Source organism: Balaenoptera borealis (assembly GCF_965194805.1).
Source record: "Balaenoptera borealis genome assembly, chromosome: 3".
NCBI lineage: Eukaryota > Metazoa > Chordata > Mammalia > Artiodactyla > Balaenopteridae > Balaenoptera > Balaenoptera borealis.
Genome location: NC_138866.1, coordinates 101,476,865 through 101,496,432, shown reverse-complemented (window position 1 = coordinate 101,496,432; position 19,568 = coordinate 101,476,865). Strand labels below are relative to the sequence as shown.

Below are 19,568 nucleotides of genomic sequence, written 5' to 3'. Positions count from 1 at the left end.
GGGATCCTCCCAGACCAGGGCCCGAACCTGCGTCCCCTGCATTGGCAGGCAGACTCTCAACCACTGCGCCACCAGGGAAGCCCCACCATTCTTTATAATAGAAGAAGATTAACAACATCCCAGATCATATCTTTAAAGAAATATGGGTATAGGTAAAGGGAAACCCATGTGCATCCTGGCACATATTTTACTTAATAATGATAATAGGGGACTTCTCTGGTGGCGCAGTGGTTAAGAATCTGCCTGCCAATGCAGGGGATACAGGTTCAAGCCCTGGCCCGGGAAGATCCCACATGCCGTGGAGCAATGAAGCCCGTGCGCCACAACTACTGAGCCTGCGCTCTAGAGCCCAAGAGCCACAACTACTGAACCCGTGTGCCCCAACTACTGAAGCCCACACACCTAGAGCCCGTGCTCCGCAACAGGAGAGAAGCCACTGCAATGAGAAGCCTGCACACCACAACGAAGAGTAGCCCCTGCTCGCCACAACTAGAGAAAGCCCGTGTGCAGCAATGAAGACCCAATGCAGCCAAAAATTAATTAATTAATTAATTTTTAAAAAAAGAAAATAAATAATGATATTTTTATTAAGACCAAGTACTATAGGATATTAAAAATGGATTCTTATACCTGATCTTGATACTTATTATATCTGACTAGTGTGTGGATAAGATATTATTAGAGTGTTTGTCCAGTAGCTTAGATTATAAATAATCCCTGTTCTAGCTCATTTTAAACAATGTAGTATGAGTGATGCCAAAAAGCAGGCTAGAACATTTTCTTCTCTCCAAGATCTTAGATTTTGTAAACAAGGCTCCGCTCCTGGAACTAATGTAGGTCATCATAACCCCAAATCTTTTGAAAGATGAGAATCCCAATTAAGTCTCTCAGGTACATTTTAATATTTTAAATTTAAGAAGTGTTTTAGCTCTTAAAAACACAGTATGTTTGGATTGTTGTTTGGCCACTTGGCTTATTGGTACCACGTCATAATAAGTACACATCACTGGATAATCATTTCAGCAATAATGATCACTAGAAATCTCCATGTGAGTGGAAATTAATATAGCTTTTTATGGCTTAATTTATCCCAGTAGTGACCTGACAGCATAATTTTTGAATAAAAACTCTGATTTAATTAGAAAAACCATAAATTTCCCTAATTCCCAAAACTGTAAAATTTAGTTTTGTTTAGTCTTTCTTGCAAATAAGTTAGTGAGCTGTGAAATGTGTTGTCAAAGTGACATCATTTAACAAACTTAAGAAATATCAGTGTCATAAAAATCTGTTTTTGGTAGTCAAGATTTAAATATTATCCCCACTGTTATTAATATGGAATACTACTGATGTATTGCCCATTATTTGTTGGTATGTGTATGTGTGTATGCATGTACATTTGCTCTTTAGTAACATATTATAGAGCTGATGTTTGCAAAAGCAAAGAGGAAACTTAAATTGCTTGAGAGCAAGTATTGGACTAGATGGATCATAACTCTTAGAGAAATTATTACTCCCACTTTACAGATGAAGAAATAGACTGAGGGAGGTTAAATAATTTGATAGCACAGCTTGTTAAGTGGAAAGAACTTGAACCCTAGACTGTCTGGCTCTTCTCCATTATGTCTTGCTGCTTTAAGGGATCTTTTCAGTAATTACACTGGATTTTGTGCAAACATGTTTACTGTGCTGACCCCTAGAAGACTGACCACCAGGGATGACAATATCCTATTTGTGTAGCATTTTGCTGTTTTCAAAATAATTGTTTCTTGTCCTATTTGATCCTGACAACATACCAATATTGCAGGCAGAAAAAAAAGAAAAGAAAAGGAAAAAAAAAAAAAAAAAAGATTCCTGACTTAGACGTCAGCAATTTCAGAGAAGTGCTTAAGATCACAAAGCTCATTAGTGGTAGAGTTTAGACTAGAACCCAGATCTGTGGTTCCTGGTTCAACGTTCATTTCTATAATACTCCCTTTATACTTTCTCTGAATCAGGTATGTGTTCTGTGATCATAAAGTAGTGAAGTTTCACAGATTGAATCTTTTATTGTGCCTTCACTATAGCTACAGCCTGGCTCCCTGTTTAGCAGTCAAATCCTGTTTTTCTGTTTTATAAGTAGTGTATCAATGACAGTTCTGAGGTGTAATGGGGCTGTAGTGGTGGTTATTGAATGAGTAATAAGTGGAAAATGTTAACTTGAGATTTCTGTATTTAAACTTTATTCTTATGTGATACCATATTTATCTTATAGAAATGTAATTATGAAAGGAATTGTTAGGAGCACACATATTAGATTTAGGAAGACCTACTTCCTGGCTTTGCCCACTTAGTTCTGCTTACTTGGGCAGGTTACAAGCCGGTTTCCTCATCTGTGAGGATACTTAACTACCACAGAGTCAGAGGAGATGAGCATGTAAAGAAGTTAGCACCATGCCTGGCCCATGGGCCTACATATATAGCAGCTATGTAATCATTACCTTTGAAGGGTTCTTTTTTTTCTTCTAGCACTATATCTTTTTGTTTAAAAACTGTCCAAGCTAGCATGGTTATCTCTAAGGTATCTTAAAAGTAGATAGTTCCCAATTATTTCTGCTAACAGAGGACACAAATGATCTGAAACAGTTGATAATTCAAATTTTTCCATTTTATATTTGGAATATGTACCTTAAAAAACTCTTATGGAAGATCTGCTTTCCTATTTATTTCCTTACATTAGTATAATATAAATAATTTATATTTCTTGAGCTGGTCTATGGAGAGTACAATTATGACCACGCTGGGCAAAAAGGGAGTTTTTCATGGTTGAGTGTTGAGAATTGAGAACCTGAGACTAGCACTTAGTATAGCATTTTATATTATTCAGATTCTTTTTTTTTTTGGCTGTGCTGGGTCTTTGTTGCTGCGTGCAGGCTTTCTCTAGTTGTGGCAGGCGGGGGCTACTCTTCATCGCGGTGGCTTCTCTTGTTGTGGAGCACAGGATCTAGGCGCGCAGGCCTCAGCAGTTGTGCAACGTGGGCTCAGCAGTTGTGGCTCACAGGTTCTAGAGCGCAGGCTCCGTAGTTGTGGCACACAGGCTTCGTTGCTCCGCAGCATGTGGGATCCTCCCGGACCAGGGCTCGAATCCCTGTCCCCTGCCTTGGCAGGCAGATTCTTAACCACTGCGCCTCCAGGGAAGTCCTATTCAGATTCCTAACTTGTAGACTGTTGAGATTATTTATAGCTTTGTGTACCAGGATGAACCAGGAAAAACAAGCATTCTTCAGAGTTACATAAAGTGCCATTTTGAAATTTATTTACCATTTAGAAAACTGGTAGCAGAGGAAGCATTTCACTAAATAAATCTCTTGGTTGGATTTTACTTTTTAAGGTGGCATATCTCTTGGAGTTCATTTTATTCACTTATAATTACATATTTCTGATTAAAGTTAATATTTTTTCAATAAGTTCTCTTTGTATATGTTAATCAGTAGTTTTAGATTATAGAAACAGGCTAACATTAGCTTTTAATTAAAAAGTTTAAGAATTCTAACTGAAAGGAAGTATTCTAAAACAGTTTAGAGATTATATATTCTTTTTTTCAAAGATGTAGGAAGAAGTTAATTTTGAATTATAAAGTTATTCATCCAAAAATTTTAAAAAATTTATTTCCTTTAACTTCTAGTTGTATGACTTGAGTAAATAAACATTTAGAGCTGATTTTCTTATTTGAACAATGCAGATAATGATACTTGTATTTACCTCCCAAGGTTATGAAATCAAATAAAATAGTATGTGGAATATAAATCAGGCATGGTGTTAGGTAAGCAATAATGTAGACAGATGTAGTACCTCCCTTTAAAGCACTTACAATGTCGTGGAGGAGAATGTCCAACCAGTCTTTTTGCAAATAATTATTTAACATTCTGTGAGCTAAGTACTAAGAAAAAAGTACAGGGAGCCTGAAACTAGTCTTGGCTCACAGAAAGCTGCCCCGGGGAAGAGAAATTTAATGTAGACTTATCAATGGAAGGGGTTGTGGGAGACCAGTCCTAGCAAAAGAAGAATAGTATTTGCAAAGACCCTAAGTTTTGAAGAAACTTAGTAACCAAAAAAGCAGTCTGGCTGGCCAAGAGCACCTTTTAGCCTTCACAATCGTCCTGTGAGTAAACTCCATTTTATAGATTAAAAAACTGAAGCTCAGAGTAGTTTAGTAATTTGTATAGTGTCTTACTGTTTGTAAATGGCAGATTCATATTTTGAACCCAGGTTGGTCAGCCTGACTCCAGCGTCCTTGTTCTCTCTACTATGCCATTCTTTCTCCAAGTCACTTAGCTCCGAGGTTATTGTGCTCCTAAACACATCTCTCTTGTTATTTCTCAGAGGGCTTAGCAGCTCTCCCTCTGGCTAATTGTGGAGCCAAGGATCAGGTTCTTTCCTTACACTAAGGTAATAATAAGATTTAACTCTTACGGGTTATATCTCTTGTTTGTATACTGTAGAGCTCCAGAGATCCTAAAAGCTTTTTCAAGGGTAGGAATTCTGTAGATTCTGGGGCTGATATGAAACTGCAGTGTTGTTTGTAGCCTCTCATTTAAAAATAGCCTCATGGTGCTCATGGGGTGCTTTAATAGTGCCAACATTTCCATCAGCCTCTCTGCCCTACCCCCAAGACACTCCACATAAACAAAGATCTGACTAATAAACAGTATGCTTCTGCTGTTGCCTCTGCCTACTCCCACAAACCCCTCCTGTATAGAAATCCTAATGCCACCACTAATAATGCATTTTATTAGAAGAATGCAAATTAAAAGGGTTCCATTGCTTTAAAAGTTTGAAAAACACTATCCTAGCTTGTGTGAAGTTCAAGGGAAATATTTCCTAAATGAGGAATTTTTCTGATTCTTCATATCTGTTTATCTCCTACTACACTTGCATTGACTCCCCCAAACATCTTCTTAAATTGGGGATGGATTTTTGTTTTTGTTCTTAAAGCTTGTAGAGATAGTGTAGATTGGTACATTGAAGCCCAGTACTTGAAACCTAGGGGTAAAAAAAATTCCTATGCCTTCCTGTCTCCAGATACTTTTATGATAGAGAAAATAAATTAATCCAGGCTCAGTGTCGTTGTTTTATATTTTATGTCATTGTCGTTTATGTAAGAAGAGATATTATTAATGCAGATACCTAGTTAAATCTTTTCTTGTTGTCAAGAGTTTACTAAGCCATTATTTTTTCCTTTTAAAATCTTTTTCTAAGCAATCTGTTAACCTCAATTTTTCATGCCCTCTTAAAAGGCACTGCATAAATTTGAGGGAGGACTATTTTTAGGCCCTGTCTCATTTTAACTATCTAACTGGTCCTGCGTGCTTTTCTTGGAATTTGTGAACTTTGTTGTAAAGTAATTCATAGTTCTAGGTAGATGGAGGTTGATGCTTTATCCTAATTGTCGAAAATTTTTGTATTCTTTGTTTTCAGAGGGTTTCACTTGGTAGAGCCTGATTTACTTGAAATGCGAAGTAATAAATTGATTCCCTCCACCACCCCTCTTTGTCCTCAGTTTTATGTGAAACACTGACTGAAGTAAATGTTTGCCCTATGAATTTCTCTCCTTTTAAAAGCACCCAGAGACGCACATTTTAGGGGCTCATGCTAGAATACTTTGTCATTATCGTTCTACTGATCTTTCCTTTCACGTTGCCTAAACACGGCTGAGTTGGTAAGAGGAGCAAAGACAACAAGATAGCGCTGCCAAGCAGACAGGAAGCTGTAGTGGACCTAGCGAGCAGGGGCGGCAGAGCATATCCTCCATCCAATCAGCTGTGAGTGCTGTTGCTATGTGAGCTCTTACTCTGCTGCCTTTGTGAAAAACCTTACACAGAGGGAAGCGGAATCAGCACCCACTGCTGAACATTTGTTTTAACCACTGCAGACATCTGGATCCCTCAGTTACTGACTGTATAGCTATTGACAGCCAGAAGGCAACTTATTTTATACAAGGATTCCAGTATGGTTTTCAGTGGAAACAAAGGGCTTCACAGAGAAGGTGTGTAATGAAGTATTTTCAACGGCTTTATTTTTAAGCTTCCAATTTTCTGTAGCTGTTTACAGTTGTAGTGTTTGCTTTGCGTGGATTTTTAATAAATAGGTCTAGGAAAATGATCTCAGGTTGAAAAACATTGAACTTAGGGAATTTTCTTTAGCTTCATATAGCCTGTTTTCTTTGAACAGCATTGCTTAAAAGATTACTAAAATGCTGATCTGAACAATGAATAGGGAGAAAAGAAACCAAAATACAATATGCTTACTTTAATGGGGAAAAAATATGATAAAAATGAGAAAACTGGGAAGAGAATGAGGTTTAGACAGAAGTATTAATTGTACTTGGGGGCAGGAGGTGTTTTTAAAATAAAAGCTGTTAAGGAGAATGTATTTAATATAAGTTACGTATTTTTAACTGAAATTCATTGTTTCTGAATTTGACAGAGATTGTCAGAATTTAGCTTAGTGAGAATTTTGACATACTTTTGACATGGTGTCTTTCTATAAAGGATTTGTGAAGATGCTACCTCAAATTGTATATAACCTCTTAATTATTTGATCTGTTGACTAGTACTTCTCAGTTCAGATAAAGGATAGTAGTAAAATCCAACTGCAAAGGTAGTGGCATGTTCTATTAAATGTCCATATAGAAAACTGAAAAAATAAAGGATTTTGAAGACAAACCAGAAATGTTTAAGATAATATTTTAAAATTAAAGTAAACCTTAATTAAATATAATAATTCCATATCTGACTTAGTTAATACTGCAGATATAGTACAGTCTTATTAAATTGAACCTAATTCAATATTTGTAATAATTGAACAGAATGTGGGTTACAGTTTATGAGATCTGGAAAAGCCAGTTTATCCAACTAATTATAGGCAAGTTTTAAAATATCTTAGATATAAAGAAAAGTTTTACATAATTTCAAATACTGTGAAATTATATTTTACATAGTTGATTTAATGATTCTTTTAAATTAATTAAAGCAGAACAGAATACTAATTAGTATATTGCCCATTTATGAACAATTTTATTTTGCTTATCCAGTTTCACCCGGTTGTGTAAGTGGCTCCTTTTTAATTCACTAGGTAATTTATGTCTGAATAAAATTAATATAATATAAATTCCAAGTTAATAGTCAAGCTTTATTTTTTATCTCTACAAATGATATATTTTGGAATAGGATTGGTTTTGATATTGTTGTTCTCTTCAAGAAGTGCTTGTCATTAAGAAGGGGTAGCATTATTTGATAAGAGAGGAGAGATATATCTTTTCTTGAAAAGAACTCAAAATACATTTCATGCTTTTGTGCCCATTACTGATCATTTTTAAAGATACATATATATTTATAGTAAGTTAAGGATTTCAAATAGTAGATGAAAATTTACAAAATAAATTGACCTTAAACGTTAAAAAAGTGTTTTATGTGAACCTACATGTTGCTAAACTTTAAAAGACTGGCATTTCTTAGTTTTTTCAGTTCGTTACGTGTACCCCCAAACTTGAACTTGATAGGAGTTATAAAAATTATGGCAAAATAAGGAAAGCTATTATATTTTTTGGACTTGGTGGCCTTCGCAATATAAAGTACTCATTTGCAGAAGAGGAGCTATGAGAAGGGCAGGGATGGGAGGCAGAGGCATGCTGAGTAGACCCAAGTTCATCAAATGTAGCTCTAACCACATGGAAGTCAATCTAGTTATTTCCATTTTTTTTTAGCTATCACTCTCATCAATTACTATTTTATTTTTTAATTATACAACCACAAAAACCAAAATGTTGCTTGAATTGGTTTACTACTCCCTTCCCCTTGGTTTATTTCTTAAGAATTAACAGACTTTCCAAGAGCAGGATGATTTCATTCATATGCTGCAAAAATAAAGGTACATGATATTGGCAAGAAATTTGGATCTACTGTTGTGTCACACAAAAGCTTTGCCTTGTGTTGCAGGAGGAATAGTCTTGGCAGAATCCCAGATTTTATTCCTGGGCTCAGCACCTAAAGATGGTTCTTACATGTCTTACACATCTGAAAGTTCCTCTGGTCAAGGCTAGTGACATTGCTAGCATATTTCAACTCTTTGAATTTATCTATTATTTGACAATAGAATTTTAATTGTCTTATTCTGTGTCAAATCTTTAAATTAACTATACTTCTTTGTACTTGAAAATAGAAAAATACTTCAGTTCTCAAAAATAGTGATTACTTTTTTCTCTTAGCCACTTGATACAATAGCAAATAGAAGTTCTTATATTTATCAGATGCAGTGTGATTGCTGTAACATTTTATTTTAAATAAAATAATTTTTTTTGTTTATTCTTAAATCACCAGGCAATAATATGAAAATAGTATTTCATTATAGTTCTTCAAAAAAAAGTTCTGTAATTTAAAATTTCAGGCTGGGAAGGGGTAACAATCTGAGTAATTTCTTTTTCTTTTGGTCTTTTGTGAAAAATCATTCCTACAGCAAGTATTATCCCAAACGTTTGATTCCTACATGTATGCTCTAAGTGCTCTATCATACAATGTTTCTTTGACTCCTTCTTACAGAAATTCCATCACTTGTTCATGTTCTGAATCCAAAAAAGATTTGATTATTATAGTCAGCTAGGCAGGAAAGTTTTGTCTTAACAACACTTTCTTTTTTAATGATTTTTTTTTTTTTTTTTTTTTTTTTAACAAAAGTTTACTCTTAAATGTACAATAGGTTCCAAGACAACACTTCATTCTAGCTATAGGTGGCCACAGATGTTATGGCAGGGAATCCAGATGTTTAATCCAGATGTTTAAACAGGAACGGAATTAAGGATCATCATTGCCTCAGGCACAAGGAACAGCTTACTTTTTTTTTTTTTTTGATAAGTAGACATATTTGATAATATCTGGTAGCAAATCTGGATTCTCATTTTTTACCCCTGCCCCCCACCCCTCCCCCGACCCCATAGATTGTTGTTGCTGCTGCTGTGTGCACATGTGTATGTGTGTGTGTTGTTCATTAACTTGCCTGGACACAATACGTGGAGTCTAGAAACAGCTTACTTTTTACCAGATTTCTTCCACCTGTGGCCAGGGGGCCTTTCCCCGCGGCCTTCATTTCTTAGCTCCTCAAGTTTCTTTTGCTCCTTCTTCTGTTTCTGCTTGAATGCCTTATCTTCCTCATCCATCTCCTTGGCTTGCATCTTGGGCTGCTTGAGGGGCTTCTTCTTCCCATTTTTGTGGCCCGACATGGCGCCTGCCGCCCCTTCCCCAGACCCTGCCACCAGATGCCTCTTAACAACATTTTATCAAGCATTTTCATGTAGCAACAGTGCTGTTGCATAAACTATATTGCTTTTGCAAGAGCATAATAAATCTTTTTTTTTTAAATCTTCAGATGCCATTGTATCTAAAATCAAAGACCCAAGTTTTAAAAACATAGTTGTTTACCGTATTGCTTGAATCTGATTATATAATCCTTTGTGATGAGGCTGAGTTACAAGTGGTAGTATGATGACTGTTACTTGAGAAACTGGAAATGTTGCCTTGTTCTTCACTGGTCTCAATTTTACTCATTTAAAGACTTCTGAACATCAAAGGATTTGAATTATAAGGTTTATGATAAGCACAGGGACATTAAAATTATAAATTACAGGAAGTAGTCAAGATAGGGTAGAAAAAATAGCCCGGCCCTAAGAGTCATACATAGTTGGGCCTCAGATTTTGCTGTAGGCTTCTTGTCATCCAGAGTATGAAAGGGGAACTCCGCCAGTTATTTACAATCCCTGTTATTTACGTAATATTTTTTGCTAAATATTAACCATTCTCTTTTCTTTAAAATTATTCTACATTTTTAAATTCTGAGAATTTTAAGTATAGTTTTTTATATTTTTCCTTTAAATTTCGCATATGCAGATATACTTTTATGCAGATGTCTCAATTTACTTTATGACCCAGAAAGTCGTGGAAGTTTGGGGATTTGGGCAGAAGAAAGGGCAAGGCTGATAGGGAAGTATGTGACTAAACCTCTGAAGAAAGATAATAGTCAATAATGGCAAGGAAGTAATGAGTAAATGGGAAGATAAATGAAGAAGAGAAGGCAGAAAAAATTTGTTTGATGTGTTATTTTTGGTGTGCGTGTGTGTGTGTGCGTGTGCACACCTGTGTATGCATACAAGTGCCCACAAGTGCTGGGCTGACTGACTAGAGTTGGTAAATCCACCGGGGATTTGTTTACTGGGCAGTAGCTCATTTCTGACTTTTCTTTTGAATTCCTCAACTAGGATTGGGCTAAGGGTGACCTTGTATTTACCACTCATTAATGACAAGGGACAAGCCAGCTGTCTGGAAGCCAGAAATTAAATATTGTCACATACATGATGAATGTAACTGTTTTGAAATATAAGAACTTACAGAATAAAAATATGGTAGTGTAGGGCTAAAATTTTAAAACTCAAACTTCTTAGCCAAAATGTTCAGAAAATGCTCTTTTGTCATTTTAATAAGTATACAAAATTTCAGGTTCTTTTCAACTGAGCACAGTATTTTCATTGCTTTGGGTGGTGATAATTTTAAGTTATTTTGGGAGAGAGGGTTAATCTGGGTTCCCATCCTGGTTTTCATATTTTCATCAAGTGCTAAGATTTTGTGATTCTTACATAAACTTTTATTTTAATAAATTTATTTATTTTTGGCTCTGTTGGGTCTTCGTTGCTGTGCGCAGGCTTTCTCTAGTCGCAGCGAGCGGGGGCTACTCTTTGTTGCGGTGCGCGAGCTTCTCATTGCGGCGGCTTCTCTTGTTGCGGAGCACCGGCTCTAGGTGCGCAACACAGGCTCTTAGTTGCTCCGCGGCATGTGGGATCTTCCCGGACCAGGGCTTGAACCCGTGTCCTCTGCATTAGCAGGTGGATTCTTAACCACTGCGCCACCAGGGAAGCTCACATAAACATATTTAGTCTTCCAATTTGCTGAAGATAAAGTTTAGCTTACTGAGGATTAGAGAACAAGCAAATGTAAAGAAAAGACAGTCTCTTGCAAGTGTACTCCATTTTTTCACTGTCAATGCATTCAGTGGTACAGCCCAAGTGGCTTCTGCATTGGGTCCAGAGACTATTTCACATCTAACAAAAAGGGTAGGAGAACCTTTTTAGAAATAAGTATCCTGATTTTACCTGATTGCATTGCATTGGTGTATTTGTTTACCTTAAATCATTTTTTTCTGAAAAATATCCACACAGAAATAGAAAAAAAAGATTGCTCTATGTCATTGTTTCTCATTTAGGGTACTAACCCTTTTGAGAATCTGCTGAAAAATATCAACCCTCTTGCTAGGAAAAAAATGCATCTGTGTATATACATACATAATTTTGTGGAAAATATCCAGAGGTTCATAAATTCTCTTAAGTTAAGAAATCTTGTTAAACATAATTTGCCTTTAGTCAAAGAATAAAAGCATTAAGTTTAGAGAACTGAGGTTTAAAACAAACTGGATAAGAACTTCAGGATATGTATACAAGCAAAGTGTTAAGTGGTGAACATGGGATGCTGTTTTGTAACTTCTGAGGAGAGGGAAAATGTTCTAACATGTACTCCGTACATTAATACTCTTGCAAATGGATTTGTCCTAGGGAGTACCCCATATTCCTGCGCTGACTCCTATATTCTGGATGGGCTTCTGATAAAGAACCTAGGAAAAAAGGACCAGGCCTGGAATGTAATATCTAGGTCCCCAGCACCTACATATCATCTCTGAGTTGTAGACTGAGATAAGACGAGACCTAGAAGACACCTCCTATGGCCTTAGGCTTTCACCTGGTTGCTCTTCCAGAAATTGCTCTGCACTAGAGATGATAGGTCCACTGCAACGGATGTTACCTAATTCCATCTTTGTTCAAGAGAACTGAGCAGAACTGATCTTAGTGTGTATGCGCAAGTTTTCAACTCTTAATTAAAAACAACTCTCTATCCACTTTTTATTTCTGCTGGAGTTTTAAGGTTCACACATACCAGCACACAGTCAGTGGAAAATATGAATGTTAAGAGTACTTAGAAGTAGGAGTCATGCATGTGGTAGAGGGAAGGAGGTTGAAAGGACAGAATGTATTTTTGGGGACCAGCCTATGTTGTAACCATATTCCCACGAGATAAAAATGTAAGAAAGACTAAATTAGGTTAAGCTTGAGAGTAATTTTGGAAAGTTATGTGCCAGTTATCTGGGATTAGTAAAGCTGGAACAAAACAAAACAACTAGAATAGTGGATTGTTGCTTTTTTAGCACAGGGTCATCTTTTGAGTGTATAGCTAAATCTAGAACTTGTGGTTTTGAGAGACAGGACTTTGTTTCCTTTTTTTTTTTATAAATTTATTTATTTTATTTTTGGCTGCGTTGGGTCTTCGTTGCTGCGTGTGGGCTTTTCTCTGGTTGCAGCGAGCAGGGGCTACTCTTCGTTGCAGTGTGCAGGCTTCTCACTGCGGTGGCTTCTGTGGTTGTGCAGCACGGGCTCTAAGCACATGGGCTTCATGGTTGTGGCACACAGGCTCAGTAGTTGTGGCACACAGGTTTAGTTGCTCCATGGCATGTGGGGGTCTTCCCGGACCAGGGCTTGAACCCATGACCCCCTGCATTGGCAGGCAGAGTCCTAACCACTGCGCCACCAGGGAAGCCCAGGACTTTGTTTCCTTTTGTGGCAGCATTTTCTCAGCTTTTTGTCCCATGGTTCTTTCTGCATGTGGTGTGGAGTGATAACACCCATATAATCAGGAATATTCCTACAAAAGTGGAAAGGACAGTATTTTCTACTTGAGGATTTTCAGGCCCTGAAACAGTGGTGAATTAGGGTTAATGGTTTACACAGAGCACAGATAAATTAAAAAATAGGGTCAGTGCAAGTAAGAAGGAAATGAATAAAATCTGTGTAGCTCTAAGTTTGTGCCCGTGCATCTATGATACGTGGCTAAAAGCTCAGTTCTGGCAACCTGAACTTAAGGAGGCGAAACAAAAGAACACCTCAGTAACACTGACTAGGTCTAATTCTTTCTTTCTTTTTCTTTTTTTTTGGCCATGCCACACAGCATGGGGGATCTTAGTTCTCCCACCAGGGATCGAACCCGTGCCCCCTGCAATAGAAGCACCGAGCCCTAACCACTGGAACACCAAGGAATTCCCTAAGTCTTTCATTTTAAATATCAAGCCTTCTGGGAGCTTTTTCTGATATCTAAGACTGAGTTCCCACCTAAGCATTCTAGTAACACCTTTATTATCTATCAGGCATCACCCCGAATTAGACTTATCTGAATGTGCTCCATAAGACTGTCCTCTACTTGAAGGCATTCTCCCATTGCCTTCTGGAGAAGAGCTGGATTTCACTTGAATTTTTTGACATGTAGATACTTCTTTTTTCCACTCTTACCTTGTAGCCAGTCTTTAAATTACTTAAAATACAGTTTTCTTTCTAGAGCTTAAGTTGCCCCCAACTCATCACATGAGCAATCAATAGGTTGGTATGATGAATTCTCTGTTACCCCTTAAAAGACTGTTGAGATCTAGAAATTCCAATAACCAATATGGAAATTAGAATTCAGAAAGTACGCTCTCTTTTTTATTTTTTAAAAAGTAAATGTTTTTGCCCTGGGCTAGAGATGTGGTGATTACCTAATGCAATTTCTTTATTTTAAAAACAAATATTTCCTTGTCCCGTTTAAGAAAATTATATAATAAGGGCATTAAAAAAAAAACTCACAAAAACTATTTCAGTGCAAAATGTCAAATCCAAGAGAAGAATAAAATGATAGTTATCTGGAAAGGGTAACAGCAAGCCTTTATCACTTTAACCAGAAATAAGCTGAAATAGGCAGAAAACAAAATATGATGGAACATTAACCATTCAGTATTTCAACAAGTGCTTGAGAGCTTCTTCATGCTAAGTGCTGTGCTGGGTAACTGTAAGAGAGTTGGTCCTTGTTCTCATGGAGCTTAGTGGGTTAGAGAAGAAAGGCAAATAGTGATTTATTTTTATCTGTGCTAAGTTTTAGGAAAGAAAAGCATAAGGTACAATGAGCTCTTCTCCTAAAAACAATAAAACATCATGGGAGGGTATAATAGGACCAGATGAGCTGGGATAAGACCTAGTGAAGAATTGTGTATTTAAGCTGAACTAGAGCTCATTGCGTTATTTCATACCCTGTTCTTTTTTTTTTTTTTTTTTAACATCTTTATTGGAGTGTAATTGCTTTACAGTAGTGTGTTAGTTTCTGCTTTATAACAAAGTGAATCAGCCATACATATACATATATCCCCATATCTCCTCCCTCTTGCATCTCCCTCCCACCCTTCCTATCCCACCCCTCTAGGTGGTCAAAAAGCACTAAGCTGATCTCCCTGTGCTATGCAGCTGCTTCCCACTAGCTATCTATTTTACATTTGGTAGTATTTATAAGTCCATGCCACTCTCTCACTTCATCCCAGTTTACCCTTCCCCCTCCCCATGTCCTCAGGTCCATTCTCTACGTCTGCATCTTTATTCCTGTCCTGCCGCTAGGTTCTTCAGAACCATTTTTTTTTTTTTTAGATTCCATCTATATCAGTTAGCATACGGTATGTGTTTTCCTCTTTCTGACTTACTTCACTCTGTATGACAGACTCTAGGTCCATCCACCTCACTACAAATAACTCAGTTTCGTTTCTTTTTATGGCTGAGTAATATTCCATTGTATATATGTGCCACATCTTCTTTATCCATTCATCTGTCGATGGACACTTAGGTTGCTTCCATGTCCTGGCTATTGTAAATACAGCTGCAGTGAACATTGTGGTACATGACTCTTTTTGAATTATGGTTTTCTCAGGGTATATGCCCAGTAGTGGGATTGCCGGGTCATATCATACCCTGTTCTTTTAATCTGTAGAACTTTGACCAAGTGGTAAAGTTAAATTTTTAACTTCATAGGAGTAGAGATTGTTAGAAAATGTAATTTTAAAAACCCATGCACAAGTGTAACAAACAAATCTAATTTTGAATGAACTTAATAGCAAATTCTTTATGAAGAAAATTTTAAAACTCTTCCAAAGAATATTTTAGAAGGCTTGTATAAATGGTGAGATTTGAACCTTTAAAATGCAGTTTTTAAAAAGTTAGTTGAAGTGATTTTTGAGTCACTAGCTATAATTTTTGGGACTCATTGGTAAATTAGTGGGGTATCAAGAATGGAAAAGCAGTAAGAGTATTAGGAGAGTTGGAGCACAAAGGATGAATCACCTCCTTACCACAAAGTTTTTCCATGGTGTGGCTTTAAAAATACTGGAATAGTTGGAGAGAAGGATTAAAACAACTGAGGTGGGGCTATGAGGCTTGCCAGGAGGGGAGTGCTGGAAACAAGAAATTATAGTGATTCAGTGGAATATGGAGGGGTGGGATATCTTGATGTGGCTATGGGAGAGAATAAGATCAGGTGAGCCAGACCATTGGATGCCTAAAGGGCAGTAATGACAGAAGAGGTTTAAAAAAGTTAGATAGCGTCCTTTTTTACCTCATCTCTCATTGCTTCTCTTTATGAAACCAATGCTCTGGCCAAACTGGGAATGGTGAGGGATCAGATATGGGAGATTGTTAATAGAAGCAGTCAGACTTTACTTATTGGAGACGGGAGAAAGGGAGGAGGCATAGAAAATTCTAAGATTTTGAGTCACAGAAAGCAAAAACAGCTGTAGTTGGGACAAGTTTTGTACTCTGACCAGCACCCCCATGATTATTTTTAGTTTGTGGTAGGCTAGATGTACCAGGATCAGTCTGTGCTTGTGGACAAAGTGGTACTGACAGCAAATGGGATGATAGTATTTTATAACTCCCAAAAATTGGCACATGTAGAATCAGATATTATTTAAATTGGAAGGGGCCATCTAGTTTCACATTCCTTCATTTTACAAGTGAGTTTGCGTTTAATTGACCTTTCCCAAAGTCTTGGAACCAGTTCATGACAAAGTTGAAATTAGAATCCAGATCTTCTGGCTTCTAGTATAGCATTTTCATACTTTTTGCAAGTTACTATAAAATTTTTTTCATTTGTTTTCTGTTTTATTGAGAGATCTGTCAATTTCAAGATCTGTTACAAGTATAAATGTTGGTGTTAAGATTTATTTAGCTATCAAAATTTAGGTAAAAGATGTAAGTTAAATATGGAATTAAAGCATATTGGCAAGTTTATCTTCTAAACAGATGATTTTGGAATAATATAACAATAAATAATTGCTTGATGATAATAGCTATGCTCGACTGATGATAGTTCTAATTGTGTGTATACTGGCTGAACTAAAACCAGTTTAATCTGGTTCTAGGAACTATCCTGTACTTGGCTGATTGAAGTTGACAATAATGACCACAGAGTTATCCAATAAAACGTTAATTAAAAGCATTACATTAGCATTAAATCCCCCTGCTTGATCATTATCTTTATCAAAGGATACTGTCTTTGGCAGAGTTACCCATTTTAAAGGGGAAATAGAGCAATATGAAACTGCCTTTGAGGAAGGGAAGAAAAAATTAGAGAGAAAAAAGTATTGTTTCTTTTCTTACCAACCTTATATAGCAAGGTGATATCTTTACAATAGCCATTTACAACTAAACTGCAACCTCCATTCAAAATAATTGATCTCCCCACATTTGCACAGAGGTTAATGAATGAATCTACTTGAACAAACAAATGGTTAAAAGGGTGGCATTGTCTCCCTGCTTCAACTGGTTGGATCACTGTAGGAACCAGTGGGTATTCTTTCTTGGTGCTATTACATCATCTCATTTTCTTTTTGGCAAGCTATCTTTCTCATTGACTTCTGGTCCATTGCCCCCTTTTTTTAAGAACTGGCAGTTTTCCACTTTTGTGGAACATGGTCTCTACCCTCCCTATCATTGCTCCTTCAAATGATAGATAAGTTTCTCAGGCTGATTGAAGTGGGAGCAGTGGAGAGAGAAAGAGGAAGAACCCCCAGAGAACTGTAGTTGGGCTCTTGGTTACTATTCACACAGGGCCTGAAGTCAAGTAGTTTTCAGGGTAGTAGTAGTGGTTCCCAAAGATTGGTCCTCAGACCTGTGCTAGTCTAACATAAGCTTTTCATTTGTCCATGGCAAAGATGGCAGCCTTTCTCAAGAGAGACCCCTTTGTCTGGATCATGACTGTTAAATTTTTGTTATTTCTTTTATGAAATGATGGTGAAAGTAAAAAGATAGATAGATAGTACTTTTTTTCTTTCTAATTTTGCTTTTAAGAAGTAAAGTATTTAAAAATCTTCAGAAGCTTTAGAGAGCTTATTTTAGCAAACTTTAGCAAACTTATTTTGGTTTTTTATATTATCTTTGTTTCAGATCATCTTTATATCAGTTTATACATTATTGAAAAAAGTCTTAAATATAAAATTGTATGTATTGCTGTTTAACTTAATGGATTTTGAGTGCATTTTTCTAAATAATATAATTATTTTAATGTCTGTTGGATATTCCATCATGTTGACATAACATCACTCAAACCATTTTTCACAGATAATTAAAAAAATTTTTTTTAACTTTACTATTATAGTAGATAAAACATGGATTTTCAGTATGGTTTTAATTGGTATTTCTTTGATTAAACATCCTCTCTAGAGAGAGTAAACATTCCTCTCTATGTGGTTACTCTTTTTATTTCACCTTATGTGAATTCTTTCTCTTTTCAACTTTTGAAATAGTAAGTTTAATTAAAATAGCATATAGAATAATGTAATATAAATAGGAACACTTTGTCAACCATATAGTATAGAAATATTTTCCATTCTTTTTTAAAATAAATTTATTATTAATTTTTGGCTGCATTGGGTCTTTGTTGCTGTGCACGGGCTTTCTCTGGTTGCGGCGAGTGGGGGCTACTCTTCGTTGCGGTGCGCGGGCTTCTTGTTGCAGAGCACGGGCTCTAGGTGCACGGGCTTCAGTAGTTGTGGCATGCAGGCTCAGTAGTTGTGACTCGCAGGCTTAGTTGCTCCGTGGCATGTGGGATCTTCCCGGACCCGGGCTCGAACCCGTGTCCCTTGCGTTGGCAGGTGGATTCTTAACCACTGCACCACCAGGGAAGTCCCCTTCTACTTTTTACCTTTAAGAAATAGAAAAAGAAATATATAAAATTTAGATTTAAAACATTTTAATCTGCCAATATTTTCCTTTGTGTGTATTTTTCTCTTTTCAAGCTGAGAAAGGTCTCGTTATTCCACAGGTCAAATAAATACATATTGAATATTCTGCTAGTTTTCCCCGTTAAAATTTAGATATGATTCTTTTTACCTGTGAGGTATTTATTTTGATGTATGATCTAAAGTGCTATTTCTCAAAGTATGATTCAGAGATCACCTGCATCAGAGGCATAGAGCTTTCTTATTAAACGTGCAGACCTCCTGAGTCAGAATCTCTGGGAGTAGGACCTGGGAATATACATTTTCTTTTTTTTTTTTTTTTAATTTTATTTATTTATTTATTTACTTATGGCTGTGTTGGGTCTTCGTTTCTGTGCGAGGGCTTCCTCCAGTTGCGGCAAGCGGGGGCCATTCTTCATCGCGGTGCGCGGGCCTCTCACTATTGCGGCCTCTCTTGTTGCGGAGCACAGGCTCCAGACGCGCAGGCTCAGTAATTGTGGCTCACGGGCCCAGTTGCTCCGTGGCATGTGGGATCTTCCCGGACCAGGGCTCGAACCCGTGTCCCCTGCATTGGCAGGCAGATTCTCAACTGCTGCGCCACCAGGGAAGCCCAGGATTTGTGATTATGTTGGGCATACCAGGATAATCCAGGGACCTCTCCCCCACCATCTCAAGATTAACTTAATCACATTCTCAAAGTTCCTTTTCAATGTAAAGTTACATATACACAGGTTCCAGAGATTGGGACATGGACATTTTTGGGGGGGGTCATTACTCTGTCTACCATAATACTTAGAAAAATTAAAATTTGAGAAACACTGGTGTATGGGGTAGATACTCAATATTTTTCCCTTAATCACTGTATATATATTTGAACTGTTATTAAATAATATTGTTCTGTCTTGGAAAGTTTATATAAGATAGATGTCTTAAAGTTTTATATATAATTAGTCATTTTAGGAGTTCTCTATTTCAGTAGTCTTTTAAAAAATATCTAGCAAAGTAAAAAGTTGGTAATCCTCTAGTTTTTATGGTAGGTATTTCTTATCTGTGATTTTAAAAGCCTTTAAAGGCATGTATCTTTATTTGAGTCTCACTGCCCCCTCCCCCAGTTTTGAAAAATTTGATTAAAAAATTACAGTAATAGTACATGGTGTTTGAAACAAAATTCAGACAAACGAAAAGTGTATAAACAAATAGGGAAAACTCCTTACCTCTTCCTATGCCTACTTTCCCAGGGATAAACAGTATCTATAGTTCTGTGCATGTATCTTTACTCTTTCCCCTGTCCGCATGTAAGTATATATAATATTAGATGTCTTAAAACTCTTTTTAAACAAAAATAGGATCATACTGTCTCTATATAATTGACACACAGCACTGTATAAGTTTAAGGTGTACAGCATAATAATTTGACTTAC

At 36.7% G+C, this 19,568-nt stretch overlaps 1 protein-coding gene across 12 annotated transcripts in view; it reads left to right on the top strand.

The window, feature by feature from the left end:
• ATOSA (atos homolog A) overlaps window positions 1-19,568 on the top strand; it is an 86,566-nt gene that overhangs the window by 19,012 nt on the left and 47,986 nt on the right. For 2 of the 12 annotated variants that reach the window (XM_082388028.1, XM_082388027.1), the window contains exon 1: window positions 128-6,022. The exons of 4 other annotated variants lie outside the window; for them this stretch is intronic. In XM_082388028.1, the coding sequence (XP_082244154.1) occupies window positions 5,986-6,022 (37 nt within the window). In that variant the 5' untranslated portion in view covers window positions 128-5,985. Of the gene's footprint in view, window positions 1-118; window positions 6,023-19,568 lie in introns of those variants that run through there. 6 more of the 12 variants (XR_014243402.1, XM_082388019.1, XM_082388018.1 and 3 more) reach the window with 6 other exon arrangements.